The 26210-nt window shown below is 48.6% G+C and overlaps 1 protein-coding gene across 1 annotated transcript; it reads right to left on the bottom strand.

Moving 5' to 3' along the window:
* Positions 1-374: 374 nt before the first annotated feature.
* Positions 375-20965, bottom strand: LOC149337550 (uncharacterized). The gene is made up of 2 exons (XM_089554899.1): positions 20648-20965; positions 375-1531 (listed from the first exon to the last, which is right to left on the bottom strand). Exons 1-2 carry the CDS (start codon positions 20936-20938, stop codon positions 386-388), a joined length of 1437 nt encoding a protein of 478 aa, XP_089411025.1. The 5' UTR covers positions 20939-20965; the 3' UTR covers positions 375-385.
* Between the last annotated feature and the right edge of the window lie 5245 nt (positions 20966-26210).

Genomic DNA, 26210 nt, shown 5'->3' with positions numbered 1-26210 from the left:
GTACTGTGAGCAAAGGTGCCGACGCCTCCAATCGTAAATCAACCAGCGTTCTGCCCACATATGAAACGCTGTACCGTACTGGAAGTTCCGGCATGGAGGTCTGAGACGTAAAACGATAGAAATAAAAAACAGAGAAAATAGTAATTTCGATGAACTGGTAAGCCTGAAATGAAGGCGTATGATTTATTTGCACACGGAATTTTTCATGCAACATCTGTCAGCTGAAGAAGCTTCTCATGTGAACAGACGAATGACCCTGGACACCACTTCGGCTAATCAAAGAATTACAGAGAAGCAAAGGTATAACGAATAAGAAAATTTAGAGTGTTCGAACCAGCTATGGTTGCACGGATGCGGCGTGAAGAATTTAGTTACGATACAAAAATTATCGGTCCATTTCGATCTCAAACAGCAGGTTACCGTCGCTTGAGTAGTTCCACCACGAGGGCCATTCTACGTCGATGTAAAACACCTGCCGGTGTTCGCGAACAGCTGGAGCTAATCCAGCTTGGTTCTCCTTCAAGAGATATGATTCGGGTGATTTAGGCGACCCCATCTTGATTCGGACGACTTTTGGCACAGTACAGTGGGCTTCGCACGTCAGGTCCCAGGTGCAAGTCAACTCCAAACGGTCAGCCCCCTCCTTGGAAACGGCGACGCGCACTGTAAAATAAGTGTGTCGATTGTGCCATGCCGTGACAACCGTAAAGGGACCGCTGCTGCTACCCTCGAGCGCCCAGTGCTCCGTTAAAGCGTCGGCATTCGTCACAGTCAACAGGTAACTCAATCCCTTGTTCTCCGTCTTGCCCAGAGGGTACGAATCGGCACGACTTTCAGTCATCTTTTCCATCCTCGCTGAAGGAATGCGCATCGGCTCGGTTGGGTGAGCCATGCGTACCACTGCGCACTGACGTATGTCTTCCAGACAGCCCAGCGCGCCGCTGACCATGAGATCCAACTTCCGGAGGATGTGCTTCTTTTCCCATCGCCACGAAAAAGACGGTCCGCTGGGCCCCGCCTCGCCAGAAGCTCCCCTTTCTTCCTCCCCGGAAAACTCCGGCACTGAGGAGGCACGCATCCGCTGCTCCGTACCCAGCACTTCGTCGAAAGCCGCCGAGAACTTGCCAAGAACGCGCGTCAGCTTCGCGTTCAGCGTCTCCAGATTCCCCGAGAGAGCGGCTGTGATCTCCTGCAGTCTCGCTTCGTGTTCTCTAGCGTGTTCCGTGAGCTCGTTGACCTGAGTCTGAAGAGCTGGCAGTTGCTCCTGCTCCCTCAAGATGGCCTTGATTTCGCTCAGCTCATCACTAATACCATGAGTGCCGTCTCGTGGTGGTTCCTTGTGCGTTGCTGAGGAAGACGGAACATCTGGGCATCCACCTAAGCAGTGTGTCGGCAGGGAGGTACTCAGAACCTTCTGGCCGCACCGTGGACAGGGAACTGCGTGGAAGCTGCATTCGTCCTCGTAGTGGCGGAGAACTACCGGCAGGATGCCCACGAAGTCACAGCCGTGGGCTTTATTCCAGCAGTGCGCCTGAAAATAAAAATTACAAAAAAGACTATTCAGGGGCATTTTCAGGCAGGTTAGTGTAAGGAAACGCTAGGTAGAACACGAGAACTGCTTATACTGGCTGTTCAAGCGAAGGTGAAGCAGAATTCACTTTTGAAGGGGCTTTTCTAGATATTGAGTGTGGTTCTGCGATGTTTCAATACAAGCGTTGGCGGACATCAAAACCAGGTGAAAAATGGAGACAAGTAGGCTAATTTAACTTTTTCACTATTACAGTTTGGCACCTGGGAGCAACTTCGAAATTTTCACCTTGGCCATTAATGGCAACTATGTTATAAAATTTTCAAAAAGATAACCAGCCAATACTTAGCTTCGCTGGCCATCGCATTAATTTTCCGCGAGAGTCATTTACTGCACTCTATGGAGTGCTGCGTAATTTTGCAGCTTCTTTCTTTACTTCTTTTCACAGTGCTAATCAACTCCAGGTATGAACAAGGCCACGATTCGCGAACATTAGGCAAATACACTTCTTAATGATCGTCAGTGGCTTTCATGCGTCAGAAGCGAGCCGCAGGCCCAAGTAGCGCATGTTTTTTACGGACGTATTGCGTCTCTGATGCGTTAAAGTCGCCCATAACCAGCAGCGCGTCGTTCATGTACGGCTGCAGGCAGCCCCGGATCATGTTGCCAACCTCCTAGAAGTATTCCTTGAAGAATGCAGTTGGCAATAAGCAATCGCAAGCTACCTCCTTGTGGACCATGAGCCTCGGAGCGTAACCACGTTTTCGAAATTCGGTAAATGTGATATCGCTGTTACCAATGGCCTCCTACCAAACTATAAGTGCATCCGAGCGCCTAACTGTTAAGTATTAAAAATTATTAGTGAATTTTATGAGTCACACCTTTCTTATGTCCACCAACGATGGCATTACAGTGTCGCACAAGGCAACGCTATAGCTCGGAAAGCTCACTTCAAGAAATGTAGTTCATTTTCCTCAAACAACCTTCACATGACGTGTTCACGAAGTAACCATCCTTTCAGCAACAGTTCATGATCTGTATCGTCGTCATCAGTCTGCTTAACTACACTGCATACGCTTTTCTTCTCTGGGAATAAGTTCCGTTGCCTACCCGGTGCATCAGTTATCGCTTGATTGGTTGGGTATTTCATTTCAAGGATTAAAAACCGGAAGTATTCAGTAGCAGCATTCTCAGTAGTGCCGCTCTAAAAGCATTTATAGAAAAATATAACACAAAGATAGAGGGAGCCCGGACCAAACGAGCTTTGCGGGGTTAATACAAAATGAAGATAACGGGAAACAATCAATACGCAAAAAAGTAAAAAAGAAAGACATTTTTGTTAACAAAACAGGAGACATGACCACAGATAAAATCGCGAAGTCATCGTTCGAAAATACAAAGAGGTACAAAAATAAACGAAAAGTGACGAATATGCATTTACATTGCATCACATTATCACCTTTTGGGTATCCGTCGAAACGCGGCCTCTGAGGCCAGGAATGGACGTGGGAGTACCGGCTTAGTAGAACAGTGCCCTAACCATTGATTAGCCGCGCAGAGGACGCAAAGAGCGATTCTATTCAAGCCCTCCCTCCTCTGCACAGCTAAGCCAGCAGACGCCTCTCGTGAGTTGACGTCCTTGATTGCACATTTCGACATTTGACTTCTTGGCGACGGTGAAAAACTTTTATTGCTCTTAAAAGAGAACTATGTGGAGGCATGTATGGGCAGGTGCTTAAGAGTCCGGCCCTTACAAGTACTAGGCGGGGTCCCTAGCACGGAACGTCATCAGCTGGAGCACGGCAGAAGAAATCAGGTTAGGTGCGTGGGCACAGCAACCGAGCGCTGGACTAATAAGCTACAGTGTAACTAATAACAGTCTAACTACAGTGTAACTACTGTGTAGCTACAGTGTAACTAATAAGCTACAGTTCCATGCATTGCAATATGCGCTGGGTGTGTTGGTTCTAGTGAAAAAAAAATTTCTTTCAGTACACTCCTAATCGTCCATTTTACCGCGGCAGCGAAAGAGTTAACAGGGGATAATGCCGTCTTATTATCGACGACTCAAGTTACTTGCGTTGTCTCTCACAAACAATCTGAAACAATATGGCAAACAACTTGTCAGTGTCAACCTCGCCAGTAAAGACTGAAATCTCAATTAATCTCTTCGTTAACATAGTGAATATAAGTAGTGCATTCCGGTGGGCTGCTCAGAGCCCGGCTTCGAAGCGGCTACGAGGGCGTCGGAACGCAGCGGTGCCTGACGCTCGTCCTATCAGTGCCTGTTCTGTTGACAAGCCGTATCATCCCACGGCCGAGAGAAAGAACGCGGTATAGTTGGCATGGTCCGCAAGCCCTGACGTCATCGAGTCCTTGATCTTGGTCTATGTACAGGAGGAGGAGGCAAGGCGTCAAATTGGCGGCCGGACATCTGTGGTGGCTTGCCCGGCACCGACATTCGTTCCCTTTTGTTGCGAAAGGAGCACTACGCTAATCGCCGAGCTATTTAGCGCAGCTCTGCAAAGGCCAAGCTGCGCATGCGCGAGCAGCGGGTGACGTCACACGGCGCACAGTTGGCGAGCCGAAGCCGCCGCCGCGCGTCCTCCATCGCCTCGCCGACTGTGTCCCTCTCTCTCTCTCTCCCTCTCTAATGCGCAGTAGCGATTCCGCATCGCCATCTGCGTGCTTTGTTGTGTATATGAAATTTGCAGTGGCTTAGCTCTGCTATGCCAGGATATACGTAACGGGAGGTGAGGGCGAAGTGTCCACATCTCGGTGGACACCTGAACCAAAGGTAAGGCGCATAACTGCCCTCTTGGAACAATGGGTACCTCAACCATGCTTCCAGCTAGGTGGCGGTAGTGACAGGTTTGCGCTGTATGCGTTGGCATTGACAACGTAGTGGCAGAAACGCGGCGCTGAAGCCATAGGCGTTCATTGTGTTCATTGGCGTTGACCACGTTCTACACTCCGTTCATTTCAAGGAAAATAAGTGCGCATAATGGCTCCCTCGGTCAGTCGACGCCTGATGCGTGCTTATAGGTACGTGCAGTGGAGAGATGTCCTCATCCCAGATACGCATATGCTTTCAGTGCATGATCACACCTGCTCAAATATTTCACTAATAAGGAGAGGTTAATCAAGATGCACAAATTTGTGCTTGTGGCGCATTTTGGAAAGACGAGTTAGTGTTGTTATTTTTTTAAATACCTTGAGTCAGATTACCTCTAACGGATCTAACTGCAGTAACCGTCACTCGATCTATACCTCGTCATCGTGAATTATTTATTAATGATACTGTATTATATGCAATATTGTTACGTACTCATCTGGCACTGAGCACGTGTGGAGCGTTCATTTAAGAGGTTTAGTGACGGGACAGAGAGCTCAACCCGCAACCCGGCCACGCCAACCAGCTTCTTTTTCCTCTACGCCTCCGATCTCTTCCGTTTCGTCGTCGACACAAAGCACGCTACAATATAATACTAGAGCGGGTTACGTAGAACAGCTTATTGTCTAAGTTTTGAAATTCTAATCGAGGTCATTTTCGTTTACATCGAGAAAATAATTTGTGAAATCGAGCTCTCGCGCCGAATTTTGCGTCGTCTCAACGCCTCTTCACCGCAGACCGCGGCACCTGGCATGGCACGACACTTTTCACCAGATAACCACTGCAGTGTGCCATCGCTCGCTGTCGCGCATATTTGGGGCTGTAGATGAAGGAGATATCGCGTGACATTCGCCGGCCGGTGCGCAATAAAAGAGCTCGTTTCCGAAGTTCGAACCGGGCCGCTTTGGTGCGGGGCAGCCAAGAGAAGAAAAACGAGGGTAGGCAGCGCGCTGTCTCGCATGGACCACGAGGAGGGGACGGCCCGCCGGCATGGCAGGCGCATCACAAGTGCTTTCCTTTATGGCCGAATAGTATAGCGGACAGCGCGCACCTCGGAGCGCACGTGACGGTGCGGAGTGCGCACCGCTGCGGCAACGCTGGCGGGGAGGTGGTGGTGGTGGCAAAAACATGTATTAAAAAGGGACAGGAGGTATGTTTGGATCAGCCCTTAAGGAACTGATCCTTACAAACACTAGGTGGAGGTCCATAGTTTGGGACCCCAGTGGCGGTGGCTGCCGCCCGGGCGCGCCCGACTAAGGCTTGTTGAGCCTGTAAGTCGTGGCAGCCGAGCAGGGTCGCCTCCCAGTCCTCCCGGGTTGGGTTGGGAATGGGGGAATAGCCGGGTTGGAGGGGCAGGCCCACACCATGTGATAGGTGTCACAAGACACCGCACTACAGTGCGGGCAGTCGAAATGTTTTAGTGCTGCCGGGCACAGCAATGTATTTGTGAAGAGGCGGAGAAGGAGCCGCTCATCCGCCTTCTTGAGGCCTTTACATGGGCTAGGGTAAAGGCGATGGCTATCTTGATAGTAGGTTGTGATATCTTTGAACGTGTAGATCGGATTAAAATCGGGTTCCTGATCGGGTGGGGAGGAGAAAACAACCTGGTGAGAGAGCGCACGGGCGGCTGCGTCTGCTGCCTCGTTTCCTGCCAACCCCTGATGAGCAGGGGCCCGTATAAGGTAACGGTGTGCGGGGTCCGTATCCCGTATGCAATTTTGGTAGATTCGATAGGCTAGGAAAGGAGTGCAGCCTTGTTCAACGTTCCGACAGGACCCTCGCGAGTCGGTGATTATGTATTTTGAATCGGAATGTGAGGCCGCGAGAGCAATCGCGACCTCTTCTGGCGGGGAGCGCGGCCCGCTCAAGCCTGTGTCGCTTGAATGAAGGTGCTTCGACAGCGGAGAGGATCCTATTAAGGCGGAAACTTGGGCTAGTTGGAAAGCGTTTGGAATCATATTTGCTAGCGCTTAGTGAACACACGGGTCAAGAACAAAAATACACACATAGCGCTTGTGTGTGTGTTTCCTCTCTTTTTTGTCCGTGTCTTTGTTTGCGCTATAATATTTCTAATTCAATATGAACTACCAACTCGCCCAACAGGAAGTTTTAATGAAAAATACACAAGTCATACGCTAGTCTTCAACTGCCGTTTATTCGAAAATCAATCAATATAACACGTCTCAAAAATTCTGAACTCACACACGCGCAGTAGCAACGCCACGCCTCAGGAACATCATTTCATTTTTTGACAGATTAACAGACGGGGTGCTGGCGCATTTCGATCCTTTATTATCAATGCACATAGCTTCATAGCTCGTCTACAGTTAAGGTCGATTCACACGGCGGTCCGTTCGCCCGCGGCCCGCGCACTACGTGTTCATGCGTCAGCACGTTGAGGGGCGCGCTGACCAGGCCGCGGGCCGACTGCGCGCCTCTCAACGTGGTGACGCATGAACACGTCGTGTGCGGGCCGCGGGCGAACGGACCAGGAAATAACAAATGATAACGACAAGCACATGATTCAATCTGACCTTAACACTATCTCAACATGGTGCAAAACTTGGAATATGACTTTGAATGCTGAAAAGTGCAAACTTATACGCATTTCTCGTGTTAATAGCGATCTTCCCGTATATACCCTTAATGGTGTGCTACTTGATTCAGTTACAAAATATAAGTACCTCGGAATTCATATTACGTCTAACCTTAGCTGGCATGCGCACATTGAGGACATCACTAACAAAGCTAATCGCATGCTAGGATATCTGAGACGTAACTTTCACGCAGCGCCAACTAACATCAAACTTCTACTCTATACCACACTCGTACGTTCACAACTAGAATATGCGTCATCAGTCTGGGACCCTGGTGTTAAGAGTTTGATCGACCAACTGGAAATGGTACAACACAAATCAGCGCGCTTTATTCTCTCTGACTTCCGGCGTACGTCAAGCGTTACGGCTATGAAGGCTACATTGGGCCTAACTTCACTTGTATCACGACGCAAAATTGCACGCTTGTGTCTTTTTCACAAAATATTTCATCATGAGTCCATTCGCTGCGAGTTACTTCTTCCCCCTTCATATATTTCACGCCGCATAGATCACATACATAAAGTAGGCATTTCTCCATGCAAAACTAAAACATTCTCGGATTCTTTTATTCCTCACACGTCATATGACTGGAACCACCTTCCTTCTTCAGTCGCCACAATTCCTGACCCTGTATTGTTTCGGACTGCTGTAACCGCTTCTGTTGAATGATATATGGTGTTTATCACTTATTCTAACTTCTCTGTTTTGACAATTTATTGTTCTCTGCTGTTGTTTGTATTTTTTGCAGTGTTATGTATTACCCACTCCCCTCTGTAATGCTTTGCCCTGAGGGTAAAATGAATAAATAAATAAACTTCCTTCAAGTGAGTGGCAGACGGAACGCTTCTATATACCATGGCACACTGCACGCGAATTAACATGGCAGACTGTCAATTCGTGTGAAGTTGAGATAGTAGTAGTAGTAAGGTTCACTTTATTTCGGAAAAGTGCGAACACTCATCAGAATAAGACAAAGGCCAAAAGCCAAAAAATAGCTTTTAGATGCCTGCGGCTTATCTAAAAGCCATTACTAAAAACAAATAAAATAAACACATACATATAACGGTGCCATGTCCCATACGACCACACTATAGGAAACAAATTATAATATTTACGGTTGAAGACATTGTTATAGAGAAGTAGTTTTGAAATCCCAGAAGTTGTCTAATTCCATATTTATATGTTCACTTTTATATGTTCAAATGTGTTTATGCAAATGAGAGCTTTTTCCCTGTCTATCTTTTCTTTTTATTAAGTGTGCACTGAAATGCAAAATTGTGCTACCTGGGGCAGGAGCCTCTGTCAGGCTGTGAGCCTTTAGCTCCTGCTCCTTTGAATTTCTTTGGAGGGGAAATTGTAGAGGCCCGTGTACTGTGCGATGTCAGTGCACGGTAAAGAACCCCAGGTGGTCGAAATTCCCGGAGCCCTCCACTACGGCGTCTCTCATAGCCTTAGTTGCTTTGGGACGTTAAACCCCATAAACCAAACCAAACTTTTTTCTCTGTTGTGAGAAAATGAAATGAAGTAAAGAAAAAAATAAGCAAGAATATGACAACTTCGGAGCAATAGCGCCAACAAGACAAGCGACAAAAGAACGAGGAGACACACACAGCGCTAACTTCTAACAACGCTGTGTGTGTCTACTGGTTCTTTTGTCCCTTGTCCTGTTTGCGCTATTGCTCCGAAGTATGAACCAACAAGCCCGAATTTCAACGTTGTTAAAACATTACAACTAAACAAAATGCATTTGAAAATGCATTCTTTGTTGTTTTTTTCTGATCGGAGTGTTTTTTTTTTCATAAGTGGGTTACTTTGATGTGTAAGCGTTCGCATGATGCAATTTCATATCGGCGCCAGTTCTCGCCGCCCAGACGGCGGTGGTCGTCTCCTCGAGGAGACGGGGGGGGGGGGGGGGGGGTAGCACGTGAAGTCTGGCTCAGTGCGTTGGCCCTACAATGCCTACAGCATCGCCTTTCTTTCCTCCGTCCTTTCTTCCCGGCGCCGTCTGGGCGCAGTTTGTGTTTGTGATATTTTTACGAGTGCGGTGCGTGTGCTCTGTAGCGTGGACGGCGGAAAAAAGTGTGTGGTGCGCGGTACAATGCGAACCTTTAAGACTGAAGTATGCGAAGAATTGGGTTGTGTTGCAATATAGCCATTGTGTATTTTCAGTACCTTGTGTGTTCATCGAGTGCCTTACAAGCTGCCCCCTCCTCCCGTTTTTTCATCTCTAACAGATGCACTGATACGTTCATTCTTTTTCCTTGTCCCGCTCTTGCTCTACTGAATTTCTGCCATTACATTGCCTCTGTTAGTTAGTTCCGCCGGTGACATGTGTTGTCGCTTTATTGCTTGTACGCAATTATTCATGTATGCCACTCCTGTAAGGGCCGAAAATGGGGTCTCCATTATTGCGCAACAAATAATTAAACTTAGCGCCACACTGAGGTAGGTGGTAAATATAGACGAACTACCATGTTTACGATTTTCTGAAATCAGTGCTGCTAATGCCGAACTGTAATTTGCAGCAACTTTCGCAGCAGTAAAAAAATGGACTTCGGAGCACACTGGAGCAGCTTGACAAGCGATGTGGAGCAGTTTGGAGCACCTGTGTGCCACTTCTGAAAGGTGCGTTGACCACCAAGCAGCCAATATATCATCTCAGCTATTCTGTGAACCAGTCGATTTGCAGCTATCTTGCTGTTGCCTTCCCTGGCCATTATTTCCAGGTGTTCTGCAGCAGAAAAGTGTAACAGTAAGAAAGCAAGTATTACATGCATTATCTACACAAGTGATTCCCTAAAATATTTCATCAATCAAAAACAATTAGTATGTATCATCATGAAGCATTTGAGAAGAAAAACAAGCCCAGCATAACTCTTTTTCAATTTATTTGCCTCCACAAACACGCCTTTCACGATAGTCTTCCCTTCACAGGTTTTGCAGATGCTTGTTGACTTCTGAAAGCTTTTTAATGTCTGCAAGGCTTGCATTTGCTTCATCCAATACTAGGTGGCCATATTCAACATCAGCCATATTCTCTCCAGCTTGCTTTGATGAGGCCTTGGGCACGCTCCATCATTGCTTTGGACGATTCGAGTCGTTTTTCTATGCAGATTGAAGAAGCGTAGCTTGTTGGGCCAGTTGGTCCATAGTAAGTAGAAAACCAGCAGAAAGGACGCGTTCACAAGAAGTACACAGGACAACGCTGGAAACAACTGAAAATTCTTTACTTGGTGAATCACCAACATCAGAACAGGGCACACATGCGCGAGAGCAACCACAAACGTTAACAAAACAACAAACAAAAAATTGATTAAGCGACGGAAGATTGCATGTGCCGACCTATGTCCCATTCATGAAACTGTACACTCTTGCCGTGAACCTAACAGAGCTGTCGCTGACACATTCAGTTCCTAACTGCTTGATTTTGAAGGATTTCTCGTTCTATCTGCGTTTTGCCGCGGCCGATGATTCTGACACTATGGAAAAGAGGGGTGCAGTCTTTGCAGTGGTTGCAATGTCTCGGTAGATTTGCTTTGTTGCCTGGCTGCAGCGTAGTGCGGCGCTGCCTCATACGTTCGTTGACGGATTGACCCGTTTGACCTATGTGGGCCTTGCCACAGGACAGTGGAAGCGAGTAAACAACATCGGTTGTGCATTTGGTGAGCATGCTCTGCTGCTTGACATTACATTTCTTTTTTGTGCTAATTTTAGAGATACGTGAACGAAGTGACGACAGTTTGGTGGGCGCAGAAAAGAACCTTAACACCGTATTTCATGGATACCCTTTTCACGCTATGCGAGACTTTATGTAGGTACGGCATTGCAGCAGGTCTCGATTCTTCACTAGGCGTTTCATCTTTTATTGCGAAGCAATACAACTTTAGCTATCACCTCAGCCCGTCAAAACGAGATGCGGTGGTAGGCACGGTTGACCTTTAGCATGACGTCTGGTGTGACGTCACACCATCTGTGTAGAAACGGGGCCCCATCTAACACCGTCGCGTTGCGAGGCGGTAGGCACGGAGCGGCGGCCTAACTCCCGCTCCTCTCACCAGGGGCGCCGCGTTCGGAGTGACGTCACACCATCTGTGTAAAAACGGGGGCTCGGCTCGAGCCGTCGCAGTGTGAGGCGGTAGGCACCGACTCTGGTTCATCGAAGCCCTCGACTCTAGATATTCCCTTGAACTATGCCAACTGCAACCAGTGTCAACAACTCAATGGGGAAGCAGTTTAGACTTAATCATGTACAGACCTTCTGACGAATATGTGATAAGTGACGTGCAGACCAAGAGTCATTTCTTCACAGATCACCGAAGTGTATTTATAGGTTTGAATAAAAGATGAAAACAAGTAACATGTGTGTGTCGTCATTCTTGACTGTGCGTGTTTAGCCATGCCAAAACATAGCAGAAACATAGCACAGCCAAGAGTATCACCATAGCTATACTAGCATAAGCATAACCAGAGCATCACCATAGCGAAAACATAGCACAGCTAAGAGAATCACCATAGCTATGCTAGCATAAGGTTAATCAAAGTATCACCACAAGCGGTACAATAGCAGAACCCATGTATTGCTTCGCAATTACCAGGCTTAACCAAGCTAAGCCCCCACCATTTTTTTTTTCGTAGTGTGACTTAAACTTACTGGTCAAGGTCTCGGCAATAGAAACGAGGATGTCCTCAGGGTAGCCCGCTGACCTCATGCGGTCAAACTAACCTAACAAACTCTTCTGCATATTGTGTGTACAAGATCTGCGCAGATCATTACCGAGGCAAAGGTTGGCAATGCCTCTCTTCACAAGCTTAGAATGTGAGGAGGAGTAGGGCAGCAGGCTTTTCTTAGTCAGTGGAGAGTAGCTCCAGCAAACGTGGCTCTCTATGCAGACTTTCTCTATGCAGGCTTTTTATGCAGACTTTTACTTCTCCAAGCTTCTTTTGCTTCTCTAGCTATATTGTCTGGCACAGCCAGTTTCCTCTTCAGTCTCTCATCGGCTTCTGCCTCCTGACGTAGACGAACTAGATAAGTCTCGTGAGAGTTTTTTTACTGCCTTGAGTAAATCCCTCGTCCAAGGTACTTGGCATGGATCACTGTTATAGCGTTTCATATATGTCTTCACTTGGCGAATGCCATTGATGGTCACGATTTCTAGTCTTGCACGATTGTCCACAATGCATTTGTCCTGACTGAAGCCTCGTTCGCAGTCTGCGGTATCATTTGAGACAGTAATTCACGGACAAGCACAGAAATCAGGGGATACTTATAACCTTGTTTTTCACACATTACGACAGCTGCCCCAGTAACTATCAACACTGGAGCTACCAGAGGCAGCACCTTCAATCGGCTAGCAATACAGGGAATGCCACTCATCGAGAGATGCTACTTGGTCACTCCTGATAATTTGCGACACATGAACAGTCACATATTTAATAAAGCGAACAATGTCCTCCACTGGCAGGTCAAGCGATGGATTGAGGAAGCGTAGATGAAATAGCCCGTCGTCGAGCGGAAGTTGGTTGAGCAAGTGCTTTGCAGTAACAATATCAAATGCCTGAGCGCCAACCTTCAACGCTTTCTTTTCTTGGCCACTCCAACCTTGCATAGTTTGCTCGGTGTCTGCCCCTATCCTAGGGACTTGTTTCAGACATCCTGGTGCAGCTATGTCAAGTTGCTTCAGCTCCGGACCTGACAAGGTGGAATGCACTTGATGCCTCATAAACCAAGCCAGGAGCTTCTTGATCAAGAAAAGCACTTCAGAGTAGACAATATGTATCAGTGGCTCTTGGTTCTGAAAAAGGGACTGGAACCCAACGACAAGGTAGGTGCTGCATTATTAGCAGTATTTTTATGTCCGGAAGTGCTACTGCCAATCGCTTTTGAAGTGGTATGCTCGATGGGCTGTTTCATTTTTCGCATGAAAATATGCCTTCAATGCTTCAAACTGCTGTAGAACACGTTCTAGGCTCTCCTGAAATGTCAGCCACCTCTTACTGACATTCCGCAAGATTTCAAGTTTATTCTGCTGGTTTTTTAAAAGTGAAGAGCGTACAGGATGCTTAAAATAGCAGTAAACGTCAATAACCAACTGTTCTACGTCACTTCCAAAGGCACTTAAGCCAGTCCAAAATGCATTATGGACCTTGTGCAAATTGCACTCTCCAAATTCCAGCAGGTCTGGACTAATAGCCTCCTTTAGTTTTCTTTTCACAGATTTCAGTATTTGATCCATCGGTGAATGAACACAAGAGTTTGTTTTTTGGAAGCTAAGTCGGGCTTCTTTCAATGCAGTCGACTATGATGTCTGCCGTAGCCTGCTGTAAATGATTCCAAGTGTTCAACAACCACCTTCTATTCTGTATTTGAGAAGTATCGCAACAGGATGTCGAGTTGCTGAACACGCTGCTCGGGCTTCAGTGATTCATCGATCTGCATTGAGGCCAGCAGACTTCCTTTATCACCTCCTACTTGAATAGTGAGCCTATTGCACCTGAAATGATGTATGATGCTTTCGTCCTCCCACAAGAAAACTTTTCAGCAACTTCGGAGTCTTAGAATAAACAGTAAAGGCCTTCGATGCAACATCAGCATAGGCAAAAGGCAAAGGACACTGTTTTCGCTGTCAGTGATAAAGCAAACAATGCTTCAGCTTTGGTAATATTATCCGCTAGCGAAGGGGCAGCATCCTGACCAGCAAAGCTGATACTGTTTGCTGCTACATCTTGCTGTTTGCCAACCAGTAAGGGGTCGGGACCTCGTCAAGCTCCCCGAGCTTTTAGTCCCGCACTCCTCCTTCTCAAAGGAAATAAAGGTGATTGATTGATTGATTGATTGATTGATTGATTGATTGATTGATTGATACTTGGCTGCAGTGGCTTCGGCTTTGCCAATTTTCCATCAGTGCCACGGTGCTTTCCTGCTGCCTTAAAGGGCATTTGTGATGTAGCATGTCTTAACAGCAGAAGTGCCATGATGTGCACATGAAATGATGGTGTTGGAGAGGATGCATCTGGAATCTGAACTTCGCGGTCCATATTCTGACAACACAAGTTTATCTGGTCACCATTGCTGTCTAGTTCTTCAAGCATCGATGAATTGAAGCTTGTGGCTCTAGCTGTAACAGAAAAAAAATGCACACAGCGCTTAAGAGCACGACCACCAAATCCTCTGAACATCATACTTCATAAACAAAAGGGCTGAGGAACATATTTGACAGCTGTCTCGAGAAGCACTGAAATATATTTCTTAATTCGCGTTATACACTAAAAGCTCGTTAATTCGAAACCGTTTAATTCGAACTGCCAGTTAAACTGGCACCCGGGCCCCTGAAAAGCCCTATGTATTTCAACGGCCAAAACTCCCGATATTTCGAATCGAATCGATTCAAAATCGAATAATTCGAATCGAATTCGAATAATTCGAATCGAACTATCGAATTCCATTAACAACAGAACGATACGACAAAAATAAAACATGTTTGTTTTCGTTGGCACGGCGCCGCGAGCAGAGTGACGCGCCTGCCTAGTTTTCCTTTTTCTTTTTCCACCTTCACCCGCCGCGGTGGCTCAGTGGTTATGGTGCTCGGCTGCTGGCCCGAAAGACGCGGGTTCGATCCCGGCCGCGGCGGCCGAATTTCGATGGAGGCGAAATTCTATAGGCCCGTGTACTGTGCGATGTCAGTGCACGTTAAAGGACCCCAGGTGGTCGAAATTTCCGGAGCCCTCCACTACGCCATCCCTCATAGCCTGAGTCGCTTTGGGACGTTAAACCCCAATAAAGCTAAACCTTTTTCCACCTTCATGCCGGGGTTTGCCACCGTCGCTGCCGCGCGGTGCCAGCCATGGCGGCCGCGAAAGCCAGCATGAAGAGAGATGAAAAAAAACAACGAGGTAGACGCGACACGTGATAGGAACGCTTGGTTCGAAAGGCGAAGCCAGGGGTGGTATTCTCCCGGTGTCGCCTGTTGCGACACGTCGCATTCGGTCCAATCAGCGCGGCTCGAGCCAATCAGCGAAGAGCTTTCGCTCTTCGCTGATTGGCTCGAGCCGCGGTGACGGCCGCCTTCCTGCTACGTCATCGTGACGTCGCCCCAATTTACTACGCTTAGTCGAACAACGGAATGCGCTGAAGCGATTCGCGCGGGCGACGGGCTACCGTTAGCGTACGAACGCAATCGGCAGTTGCGGCTTTTGCGCCCTTGGCGTGAAAACATGGCGACGTCCTTTCAAGCGAGAGCCGCCCGCTTAAGCCAATTCAGCAGTCCTTGCGATTCCGGTCGGCATGTTTACCGGCAACTACTGGTGTTGTTACTTTTCGCTATGACTTACCTTGCTTCGACGATAAAGTTTAAGCTGTAATTCAGCCTAGTGTTTTAGATACGCTCTCGATTCTGGATCGCGCAAGCCTAATGGGACCTCCAGCTACACTGCTACCGTCTTCAACTACCCGAAACGCCGCCGAAACCTAGCACAACCGTCCGGAACGAAAGAAAAATAGATTCGCAGCTTTTTCGCGGTGTTTTATAGACTTAAATGAAGTAAAGCGAGTTTATATTAAATTTGCAAATTTTTTTTGAACATTAGACGTCATGTGATGGCAAATATTCTTGCTATAAAAGATACGAAACTACTGCTGCTAGTGGATCAGCAGTGGTAAATTGTCGCTTCTCGGAGTGAATGAATGCACCGTAGACGAAAGTGCCGGCGGCTTTTTCCGTTTCTTCGAGCATCTGTAAGCACGTTTTAGGCCCCGCCCATATGCGACATGTCGCAAAAGGCGACACCGGCAGAATACCACCCCAGCCGCGCGCTTCCCACGCCGGCGCCGTTTGCTTGATTCCGCCATGTCATCGGATGCTGTAGCGGTGGTCCCTCTAGCCTGCACGACACTGACGAACAGGTCACTGCGCACTAACTACACTCGGCAGCCGAGCGCGCGGGAAACCGCTGCCGCCACCAAGCGCCAGCTCATGTAGCCGGTCGCGCGTGCTCAGTGTCGTGGCTGTGCGCAGGGCACTCGAAGCGTGTGCAAGGCGGATGTAGAATGGTGGCGAAGGCTGGGCCCAAAAACGGTTTAGCGCGACTGCAGCACAGCCACTTTGGACGGCCGAAACACTTATATAATGAAATTCAAAAGCACAAATAAAAGTACTATAAAAGAACAAAAAGAAACGAATATTTTAATGCCACGTTTTATAAAATACGTAAACTATTTCAGCAAAACATTGCGCCGAATTTTGTAATTTTTTGCAACGCTCTTGTTGCGCCCTCTTTTGATGAGTGTGCGGTGCATTTGCAGCGCGACTTTGCAGGCCTCGTTTCGGTACCCGGCTACCCGGCCACAGTGGCTGCGGGAACTTACGAAGCGATTTCTTATCTCCAGCTGCCTGCTATGGCGCGCCTTGGAAAGCGTGCAAATTAAGCTCGCCGGTCTCGAAATGGCCCCTTTAAGAAGTTTTTGTCGTCCTTGCCCGTCGCTTCTCTGTCACCGTTTGGCAAGATATGCAGCCCGCTGCACCGCTGCAGCGTTTCCTTCGGTGTACGGCCAGTGCGAAACCTTTTCTCGAGGCTTCGCGCTTATCGTTTCAAGCGCTTAACTCTGCATTTCAAGATGAGGTTGCGGCATGTGAAGAAACCTTGCTCCGTAGCACACTGACAGCGTGGGTTGTACCGTGGGTGTCTTACCAAGACTACACCGCTTGCCTCTGGACTTTCGCAGTTGAGCTCTTGCCGTTGTCTGCTCTAGATATGCTTTCGTCGGGCTTTCCGCGCCTATCGTAGCTGTAACCCATTCATACACACTTGGATTCATGTTATCGGGATATTTTAGTAAATTGCAGGGCACGCACTTGCAGTCATAAGATGTGCAAAAGACACAAATCATTTGTCTTATTTATAGCTAGTTTCGTGCAGCCGACTGTCACCAACGTGAAATTCATACCGGGCTCTCATGAGCAACCACGTGTCCTCTACTTGCCGCATGGTCAATTTAAAACCAACTGCGCTGCCTAACAGCTCTGAGCATGACATTGATAGGTTTTGCAGCAACGTGAAGCCAATTTGAGGATCCCCTCGCAACTGACAGTATCGAAACTCAACCATGTGTATGTGCGCCGCATTGACTGTGCCTTAACTGAATTCGCCCAGCAGTAGTTATTGCCGTTCTACGTATACATGACCGTCAATGTAGTTTTAAACTCATTTTGCTGCATCGCTCTCGTCACTCTTTGAGCATAGAAAAGCAGCTAGCCGCGTGGTATCAGGCGAGCGTAACCGCACTCTGAGGCGCGGAGGCTTGGCGCGAGCATTTTCTGCCATAGTTATAACGTACTGCATTTAGGTGAAAGGAATCTTGGCGTATTGACGTTTGGAGTATATGGTATTCATTTGGGTGCAGTTGTATAACGTGGACGCTGCATCATGTCCAGGTGCAAAACGTGGGTGCAGTTCTGCCGCAACCTCAGCCTGGAGAAGACGCCGTGCCAGCTGCGAGACCTGAGGGTTTCTTCCAAACACTTCGAACTGTTTGTGTATCTGCGGCCAGGATGGCTGCGTCTCGATGATGTGCCTACTCGAGGAAGGAGTGGATGTATTGAATGTCCTTGCACTTCACTTTAAACTGCACTTCATGTATATTGTAGTTTGATTAGAATTGCTTCAAATTACTTCGGTTAGCGACAAGAAGGTGCTCTTGAGGTTGTGCGCAGGCCCTATGTATGGTGTAATGTTCTAGCGTTGAGCAGATTTGTTGATGCTAAAACTTGTTTTTAATATTTTCATGCAGGTGTAAACATAGCTGCTATATTCTTTCAGTTGAAATGAAATGTGAAGAGTAATCCCTGTGTGCTGCATGGTCTATGTGTTGATGCGCCTACTTATGTCATGTCATGTTTGCCTCAATGGAAGCTGTCGCAGCATTGTTTTCTATACTTTTCAATTTCCTACCTGGCAAGGTTAGTGGAATTTCAGGGCTTTTTCCTATTCGCACTGTGACCATTGAGATGACTGCTTGAGCTGCCTGTGACGCGCATTTTTTGTTGGTGTGCTTTATCACTATTTGTTTGGTTGCTGTAATAAACCATGAATATGAAAACCATACTTGCCGCACACTGTATTGCAAACTGTGCACTTGAGCCTGTGCTTTGTGCATCATACCTTGATGTGCTCAAAAGTACTAGCACCAGTATTTCCACCAAGGTTTCCACTACGAATCATGCATGCTTAGCCAGCGTCTGAAAGTGTTGCTGCCTTTCTATGCTGCCTTCTTTGCCAGTCACTTTCAGTGGGTTCCCAATTGCACATTAACAAGGCCATAACTAGCAGGAACTCGAGCACATTTGACTGGCAAAGGTTGGTGCGCACTGAAAGGCAACCTTCAAGAGATACCGGTTCGAAAATGCGGGTTCTATAAGAAGACCACTTTGTGATTCGCGCCAAAAACATACGTATGCGTGACGTCCTTCAACGTCACTCATACGTAGGTTGCCCCCCAAAATGGGGGCGCTGGGGTGCCCCATGAGCCGCTATTTTTTGGACCAATGGGCGTCTATGGAGCCTTCGCTACCATGGTATATCTACCTTGGCGTGTGCTCCAGTGAGCGCTATTCATCCGCCTTCGCGAAGTGCGTGCGCAGAGGGCGTGCAGAACTCGCAAACATCATGCCGCTTGTCTGGCCCAAATCCGGTGTCTATCTGACGCAGAATACTTTTGTGCGCTGAAATTGGCTGCATCGAGAACAGCGTTGGTGCGTAACGATTTACGCGCAAGCGGCAGCAGCGCGAACACGCGTCAACCGAAAACAAAAAGCGTAACACGTGAAGAACGATCGCCAAGCCACCGCGCAAAACAAAGAAAAGATATGAAATGAATCAATGAGGCTTACCTTTCTTCACTGCGTCTTCAACTCTTCAGGCTGCGGTACACAGAAACATCGCGCGCAGAGAACCGCTGGAAGTATCGCCACAAAGTCGACGGCGAAGCACACTGGTCAGTACGCATTGCCCAAGTGGCGCTCACGGAGAGAGGAAAGCTGTCCGTCCGGCGCGCGGTCGCGAAAGCTAACAGCGCCATATCGGCGGCATCACGATACCGTTTTTTTTTATGCGAAGCATATTAACGTAGGTTTCGGGCCTTCGCGCGACGCCCGGCGGTGGCCACCATTGACCTTGAAGTGAGATCACATGACGTCACGTGATGACGTCACACCAGCTGCAGATGGGGCCTCATATCGCGCCGTCGGACGTCGCCCGGCGGAGGCATGGATGGCGGAGGCCTCCACGCTTCGGTTCGCGACGCGGCGGCGGCGCCACCATCGCTGCATCACGTGATATGTGACGTCACGCCAGGGATGAAGCGGCGCGCGCCCGCTGTCGCGTCAGTCTCTGTGCCCGCAACCGCGCCAGCGTCTGCGCCGGGCGTGTATGCGGTCAAGATGCCTCTAAACGCTAAGGACGTTAATAATGAGAATGCAAAACGAAGGCTGCTTCGCATCCACGGGGCTTAACCTTGATAAGCCTCCAACTTTTTTTTTAATCTGGCTCAAACGCCTGTGTATGAGGTCGAATGCACAGCAGTAGATGGAGCTATACAACCACGACTTATTCATGCGATGGTGATGGTGTCCATCCGGATGTCGATGCAGGCACAGCCACTCTTTCTGAGGCCCTAGGGTTTAAAGATAACAATGGTCATGTAAATAAATCTGCAGTGGAAGTTAGCAAAAGGCGATTGGAGGATTGGTGGCTGAAAAGCAGAGATGTGGCATAAGGTTAGAATTGTAGGAAACCGTAGGTAAAGATGATGGCGAATCTTAATGAGAATTCCCAACACAGTAAACAAAAAAAATAATAAAGAAAGAAAAGCTGAGCATGGTGGCAATTGCCACCATCCCGTTTCAAAAGGGGCGCTCCTATCCATCCATCCAACCTTATCATCAACATCATACTCCGGCCCACAGGCTATGTTATCATCATCATTGCTTGATAGATTCATTTTGGAGCACTCTGGCGCAATCTCGTTTGGCGCATAATGGCGCCATTGGAGCAAAAGTGGGAGCACTTTATAATGGCGGCGCTCGGCTTTCTGTGTGGGTCCCACAGCCGCTTAATGATGTCACCCTATTTCTGTTGCCATCGCCGGCATTTTTTGCACCATCTGCGAGCATACATACTAACACAAACACATGCCGCCCGTTTTTCTCGTAATAGGACTAATAAAGCTTTCATATTTTAAACAGCGAAATAAGGAGAACAGATCCAAGCGAATAGGGGCCGGCCAGACGAGACGCACTAAGCTGGCGAAAAATCGCTGTAAGCATCGATTAAAGATGACCCAACATCTGTACATAATTCGTATCGATGGGAAAAAACCGATCTCGAGACTAGCTCGCCGTAGAGTGGAAGCCAGAAGCGGCGGCTATGTTAGAATCGCCTTCTTGGTAAAAGCTATCGCGAGAGAACAGCGCAGGTCACGCCGCCGTGGTATTACGACCCAAAATTGCACTGCACTCAAAAGCACTTGAGAATTTACTACTGCTTTTTTGTTGGTGTGTTGTGCATTAACTCAAGCCGCAGCTAATACACAGCCTTCCCTATCACTTGGAGAACAAGAGAAAGGCGGCAGGCGCTCACCTTCATGCCGTCCGCTTTCCTGGCAGGCAGCTTGACCTGTTGGCACTCCTCCTCCCGGAAGGCTTCCCCGTCCAAGGGACAAACGGGCTCGCCATCTTGGACGCTGCCCGTTCGGCACGGCTCGCAAAGGACGTGCGAGCAAGGCAGCAGCACCGAACTTTTGACGACCACTCGGCACAAAGCGCAAACGCTCCAAATCGGCACGCTCTCGGCGAATCGCGTAGGCCTCCAGTTGACACCGGCAGCAAAGTCGCGCGTTTGATACAGCAGACCGCCGTCAGTGCCGGACATGGCTTTCCGTCCGTCTCTCGTACAGCGGAGCCGCCTCGAACACACCGGTGAAACTGACGGAACCGCTCGTGATCGCACCATCTGGCGCCAGTGGCGAATACGTCACTGCATGGCGCATGAGCGCAAGACATGTTTCCTTCCTCACTTCGCGCCATCTGCACGCAGTGCGCAGCAGCACACGCGGCGTGCATGGGGCATAATTACTCAGCATGGAGTAACTCGAGCATGCGCTGAAACGGCGAGAAACACTCCCCGCCCTTTTCACGGCTAACCCGTCGTCCGTGTCAATGGGTGGCAGAGAAGTGAGCCGAAGCCTCCTCCTTGCTTCAGCTACAACGCGCGAGGCTCGTTAGAAACGTCCAACCATTGGGCCTTTTTTGGATTCCGCGCTTAATCCGGCGGAAAGCGCCAAGTTTAACGCCGCCTCTAGCTTGGAGTAAGCGAGCTTATGGAATGCTATGTGTTGTGCACAACCCTGAGCAACAGCTTGTTGTTGACAGAAAAGTGGAGTCGGGTCAGGCGGGTACCCTGGCACCAGCGTTCCCGGAATCCCCTGCGTACAGCAAAGTTTTCACCATCACCTCCTACGAGGGAGGTTTTTCCAGAGTGGAGCCTCGGGCGAGCTTTCTTTCTTGGCAGCAGTATCACCGTTGTGCACTTTCTCCTATGTAGATGTCAGCGCAGCGGCCCTGACGGCGTCCTGTCTTCTGTGTCATTCTACGTGCAGTTGTACTTGCGTGTGGGCGGTAATATTGTTTTCATTTCAGCTGTAACAACTGTACTGTCAGCAGAAAAAGGTTGCGGGATCTCCAGCGCGTGGCGGAGCGACGCAAAACTGCATAGCCGTGCCATCTGTCGCAGTTGCGCTTGATCTCGTGGCTCACGGCACTTCCTCGTTAACCATTCTTTGTGCATGCCTGTCCTTTCTTCTTTATCTGGCATGCCCCATCGCTTTCTTGCCCGGGATCCGCTTTTGACACTCGTTGCCGCTGAGTCGCTGTGTCACCACCGTTGCGTGACTGCTTGGGCAGCTGCAATGGGCACATTTGTTTTTCAGTCCCGGACTGTCCGGGACTACTTGCGGACTCGAGTCCGGTATTCGTTTTTTGGGCAGCCCGAAAGCTCCGCCCACCAGTCAGAAAGTTGCGTGCATCGCCGTTGCAAAGCGTTCGTTTTTCGCCTATGGAAGTCCGCGGGCTACTTGGGGCTGCGGTGAAGGCAGCAGACGAGAGCTGCGCGCCGCGCTGTCAGCCATGTTAAATTAGACTCTGTGTGCATTTCGCGTACTTTTCGTGTTCCTGGAGGACGATATCGTGCGTTAAACCTTCACATGAGCTCCGCAGCCGATCTCTGAGCCATCGTAAGACTTTCTGTTCTTGCATCGTCGTTCTATTTTCTTGAAATCCGCCACACAGGGACGCGCGTTCGGAGCTGCGAGCGCGTATTGTTTGCTCGTGTCGTCAAGAGGTTCTTGTTCGCTGGTGTTGCGACAAGCTCTCTGCGTGCTTATCTGAAAACATCGCAGGTGAACCACTCGTATACTGGAGCAGCTAGCGCTTGATGTCAACACTTTCGCGAAGGCTTTCGTCTATCTGCCTATCCACAACGAGTTGGGCTACAATGTGCGAACTTCGCCGCGAGCAGTAGAGGCGAGCATACCGCCGAAGCTGAGTTCTGTAATGAACCTACGCTAAGCTGACAGTACGGTCTTCAAATCGACTCAGTATCATGATCGAGCGCACGGCGTTGCTTCGGCGTCGTGGTGGCCATCACTGGCGTCGCCTGCTAGTAGACGGCAGCGTCCTGTTACGGTAACCGATAGGGAGCCCGGCTCCGGCGGCGAGTCGGCAAGCAGCCTCTGACAAGTAGGTAATGCGACCATGACGCAATTTCCTGTCAAAGCGGAAGCCGAGACCTGTCAGCAAGTAGTCCAGGACAGGAAAAACAAATGCGCCCAATGGTGAAGCTGCTCCGGTTTGTGCGGCGCGCTCAATAAATGTTAGCTTCCATGACGCGTTGCCAGAATAGCAGGCATTATTTTTCGACTGATAACACGAGCGCAGAAAAACTCACTGAGACCCACAATTCCTGTTCGCCGTGCATTGCTTCTGAAACCATATTTGATGTTGGCGCGTGTACCGCGACGATGCCGCCTCGCGTTCTGCAGTACGAAAGACGGCACATTGCACGCCTATTCCTGGAAGGGATGCCCCAGAAAGAAATATGTCGATTAACAGAAAGGTCAAACTCTGCAGTTCCAGCAGTGGTTAAAGAGTTTCGAGACGACCAAGGCAGAATTGCTGACGCTCTCCGTAGCGGACGACCGACGGTCACCGAAGGAGACAACGACGCAATGATTATTGTCGCCGGCGTGGTTGATCCTTTCATGAGAGCGAAAGAATTGAAGGAAGAGCTAGGCGTTCAAGTACCGTACAGTTACAACGGTTTAAAATGTTTTAGCTTTCTTTTTCGCGTGCCGATTCGTATAAAGATAGCTTATTCCCTATGACTACAAAAATTTTACTTGCCGCATGTATGACAGAGTTCATAACTGCCGTTCTTCCTGTTTTCGTTTTAATTAAGTGCCGACTGGAATACACGCAAGCTGTGCTCTCGAGTGGTCGATGCAGCGTTTCTGTGTGGGGAGCCATCAGCCCAGGCGGATTTTGGCCATTAGTCCGGATCGATGGAGCGTTTAATGCACCATCATATTGCGACATTATTAAGAAGGCCTTTGTGCCGAAAGCCCTGGACGGCCCGTTTCCTGACGGATTTTATTGGCTGCAGCACGACCGGAGCCCAGTGCACACTGCGCGGCTTGCGGGAGCTACCCCTGACTCTTGCACAGTGCTGAGACTACCATGGCCTCCAAGTGGTGCGGACCTCAGTGCTATTGAGAATATGTGGGGCCTGATGAAAGGGCGCCTCGATGCACAAAGTCGTGGCATCGCCAGCGCAGATGCTCTTTGGAGAGAGGTTCAAGCGGCGTGGGACGCACTGCGCTCAGACACTGACACTGTTCTTTCTCTGTACGCGTCCTTGCCGCGCAGAATTGCCGAAGTTATAGCTGCTGTAGGCCACTACACAGGTCGCTAATTTTGCTGTCTTTATGCTCCTTTGTTTGTGTTTGTCTCAGCAAAGCAACTCAGTGCAAATACATCTTTCTGCACTACCATCAATTGCACGCTTCTTTTTTGCACTTGCAAAGGACTTGGTATAGCCTCAGTTCAGTGCATTTATTTCAGTCATGTACAATGGCTGAGGAGAAAGGAAAAAAAAGCCGCGCACTCGGCTTGACAAAGCTCCCATCTCCCGTAGCGGCTTGGCACGGCGATGACAGACAGCAGTAAAACAATAACAAGAGAATGCATGAAATAACAAATATGTACAATATCTTCATAACAGATCACCAGAATAGTCTCGGTACTGTTACACACACGCAAATGATAGTTTAATCACAGCACATGGACGCTTTGTTTATTTTACAGTTGGATATGATTCATTATTTTGTAAGAACATATTTCTGACAGCGTTATATGAAACGGAAAGAATGGATTGATTAGTGAAAGCGTTACTATTAAGGAAAGATGGCAACACATACCTGAGAGTTTGAAAACCGTAATTTGTGCGTGGACAAGGTACATACCAATATTCGTAGTGTCTTGTGTTGTGAACAGCGGTATTTTCCCGTAGATTCGCAAGGTCAGCAAAAAATGTGGTGTCACTATGTACCTGAGATTTGTACTGCTGAATTACACGGTACTGATGAATAACCCTTGCATCCATAATGCGGTATTTTGCAAACAGAGCACTCGTATGTGCTAAGTATGTGGCACCCGCAATTGCTCTGACTGCATTTTTTTGTAATGTCAAAACCTTCTGAATATTAGTTTGCGTCGTTGTACCCCAGACCAAGTGGCAATATTTAACATGAGAGTCAAAGTAATGCTCATAATGAAACATTGGCGCGTTATTTAGAGCACTTCAAACCGGATCCGCTATCGAGGTTTGGAGCAGTACACATTTTATACTTAAGCATTATCATACGATGAATTACGGTAACACTTTCGCGGAACGGAACACGAGAAGCAATGCTCCGCGCGATGAGAGAAATTACTGAAAAAAAATGTGAATCTGTTCACTGCAGACGAGCTCCGCAGAGGTCCTTATAACTGAAGCGAAACTTATATCACGTTTATATAAAATATCATCAGTTCGTAATGCCTCGAATCTTTGTAGCATTTGTTTGTTGTCTTTTTGTTCATGCTTCAAGGCTGCCGGCACGCCGCTTTATCGCTTCGCCTGTGGCGAAGGACGCGCCTAGAATTATCTCGGTCGATCGCATCCAGGCGGAGCCGATTATACTTTGTGCCAGAATGTTCGAGTAACTTCCACGCTTTGTCTCCAAGGTTCGCTATCAGCTTTGAAAAGAGCACGGCCGACAGCGGCGGGCATTCTGTTCGACGACCGCCGAGCACGCTTGTTTCTACGCCGCCGCCGAGTGATTCAGTTCTTTGCGGGCGTAAGTCAGCCCTCGCTGTGTTCCTGTTCGCCGGACTGCAGTCACCACTACGTGACAGTATTAGGTTTATCTTGCGTCGACGAGAAGGTACACTCATTGTTGATGGCTGAATACAAAAATGAGCCTATGACAAAAAAAAATTCACGGTGCACTTTGGCTCTCTAAAGAGCTCTAAAGGCTCTCTAAAGGTCTTCCTAAGAATCTCTTCGGGACTGAACTATATTAAAGAAATTATAGACAAAGACTAGTATCGTAGACCCCAATTAAAAAACAAATTGCAGATGTTTTGCTGAACAGAATATCAAGCTTATTGCGAACACAATGCCAATACGACAGCTTCGAAAGAGAAGCAGCGCCCGCAGAGAAGTTCGCCGTCTCTGTTATCTCACTGGCGTGAAAAAGCGCCCGTCACGGTGGCTGCTGATGGGGCGTCTTGGACCGCGTTGCCTAAAACCCTCTATCGTGGATGCAGGGGATTAGCAGTAACATCCAACATGAGGGCAATATAAAAGCACAACCAAAAACAAAACTCCGACTCGTTTCTTCGCAGAGCCGCGGTTTGACCGACTACGGCTGTCCAACTGATCTGCCACAGCCCGATGTGCTCGATGAATAGGCGATGCGCGCTCCCCTTCGTAGGGACCGTCAACAGCAGAGCACCTGAACCCAACACTAGATATTTATGAAGCGGGACAAGCCCCCGCGCGAGAGCGAGGGCGAAGTCTGTCGTCACTCGGGGCACTCTTGCTG

The sequence above is a fragment of the Amblyomma mixtum genome, chromosome 7 (genome assembly GCF_055824585.1).
Source record: "Amblyomma mixtum isolate Tamu chromosome 7, ASM5582458v1, whole genome shotgun sequence".
NCBI lineage: Eukaryota > Metazoa > Arthropoda > Arachnida > Ixodida > Ixodidae > Amblyomma > Amblyomma mixtum.
Note: the sequence above shows the minus strand (reverse complement) of the source record. Positions and strands in the feature narration are given on the sequence as shown.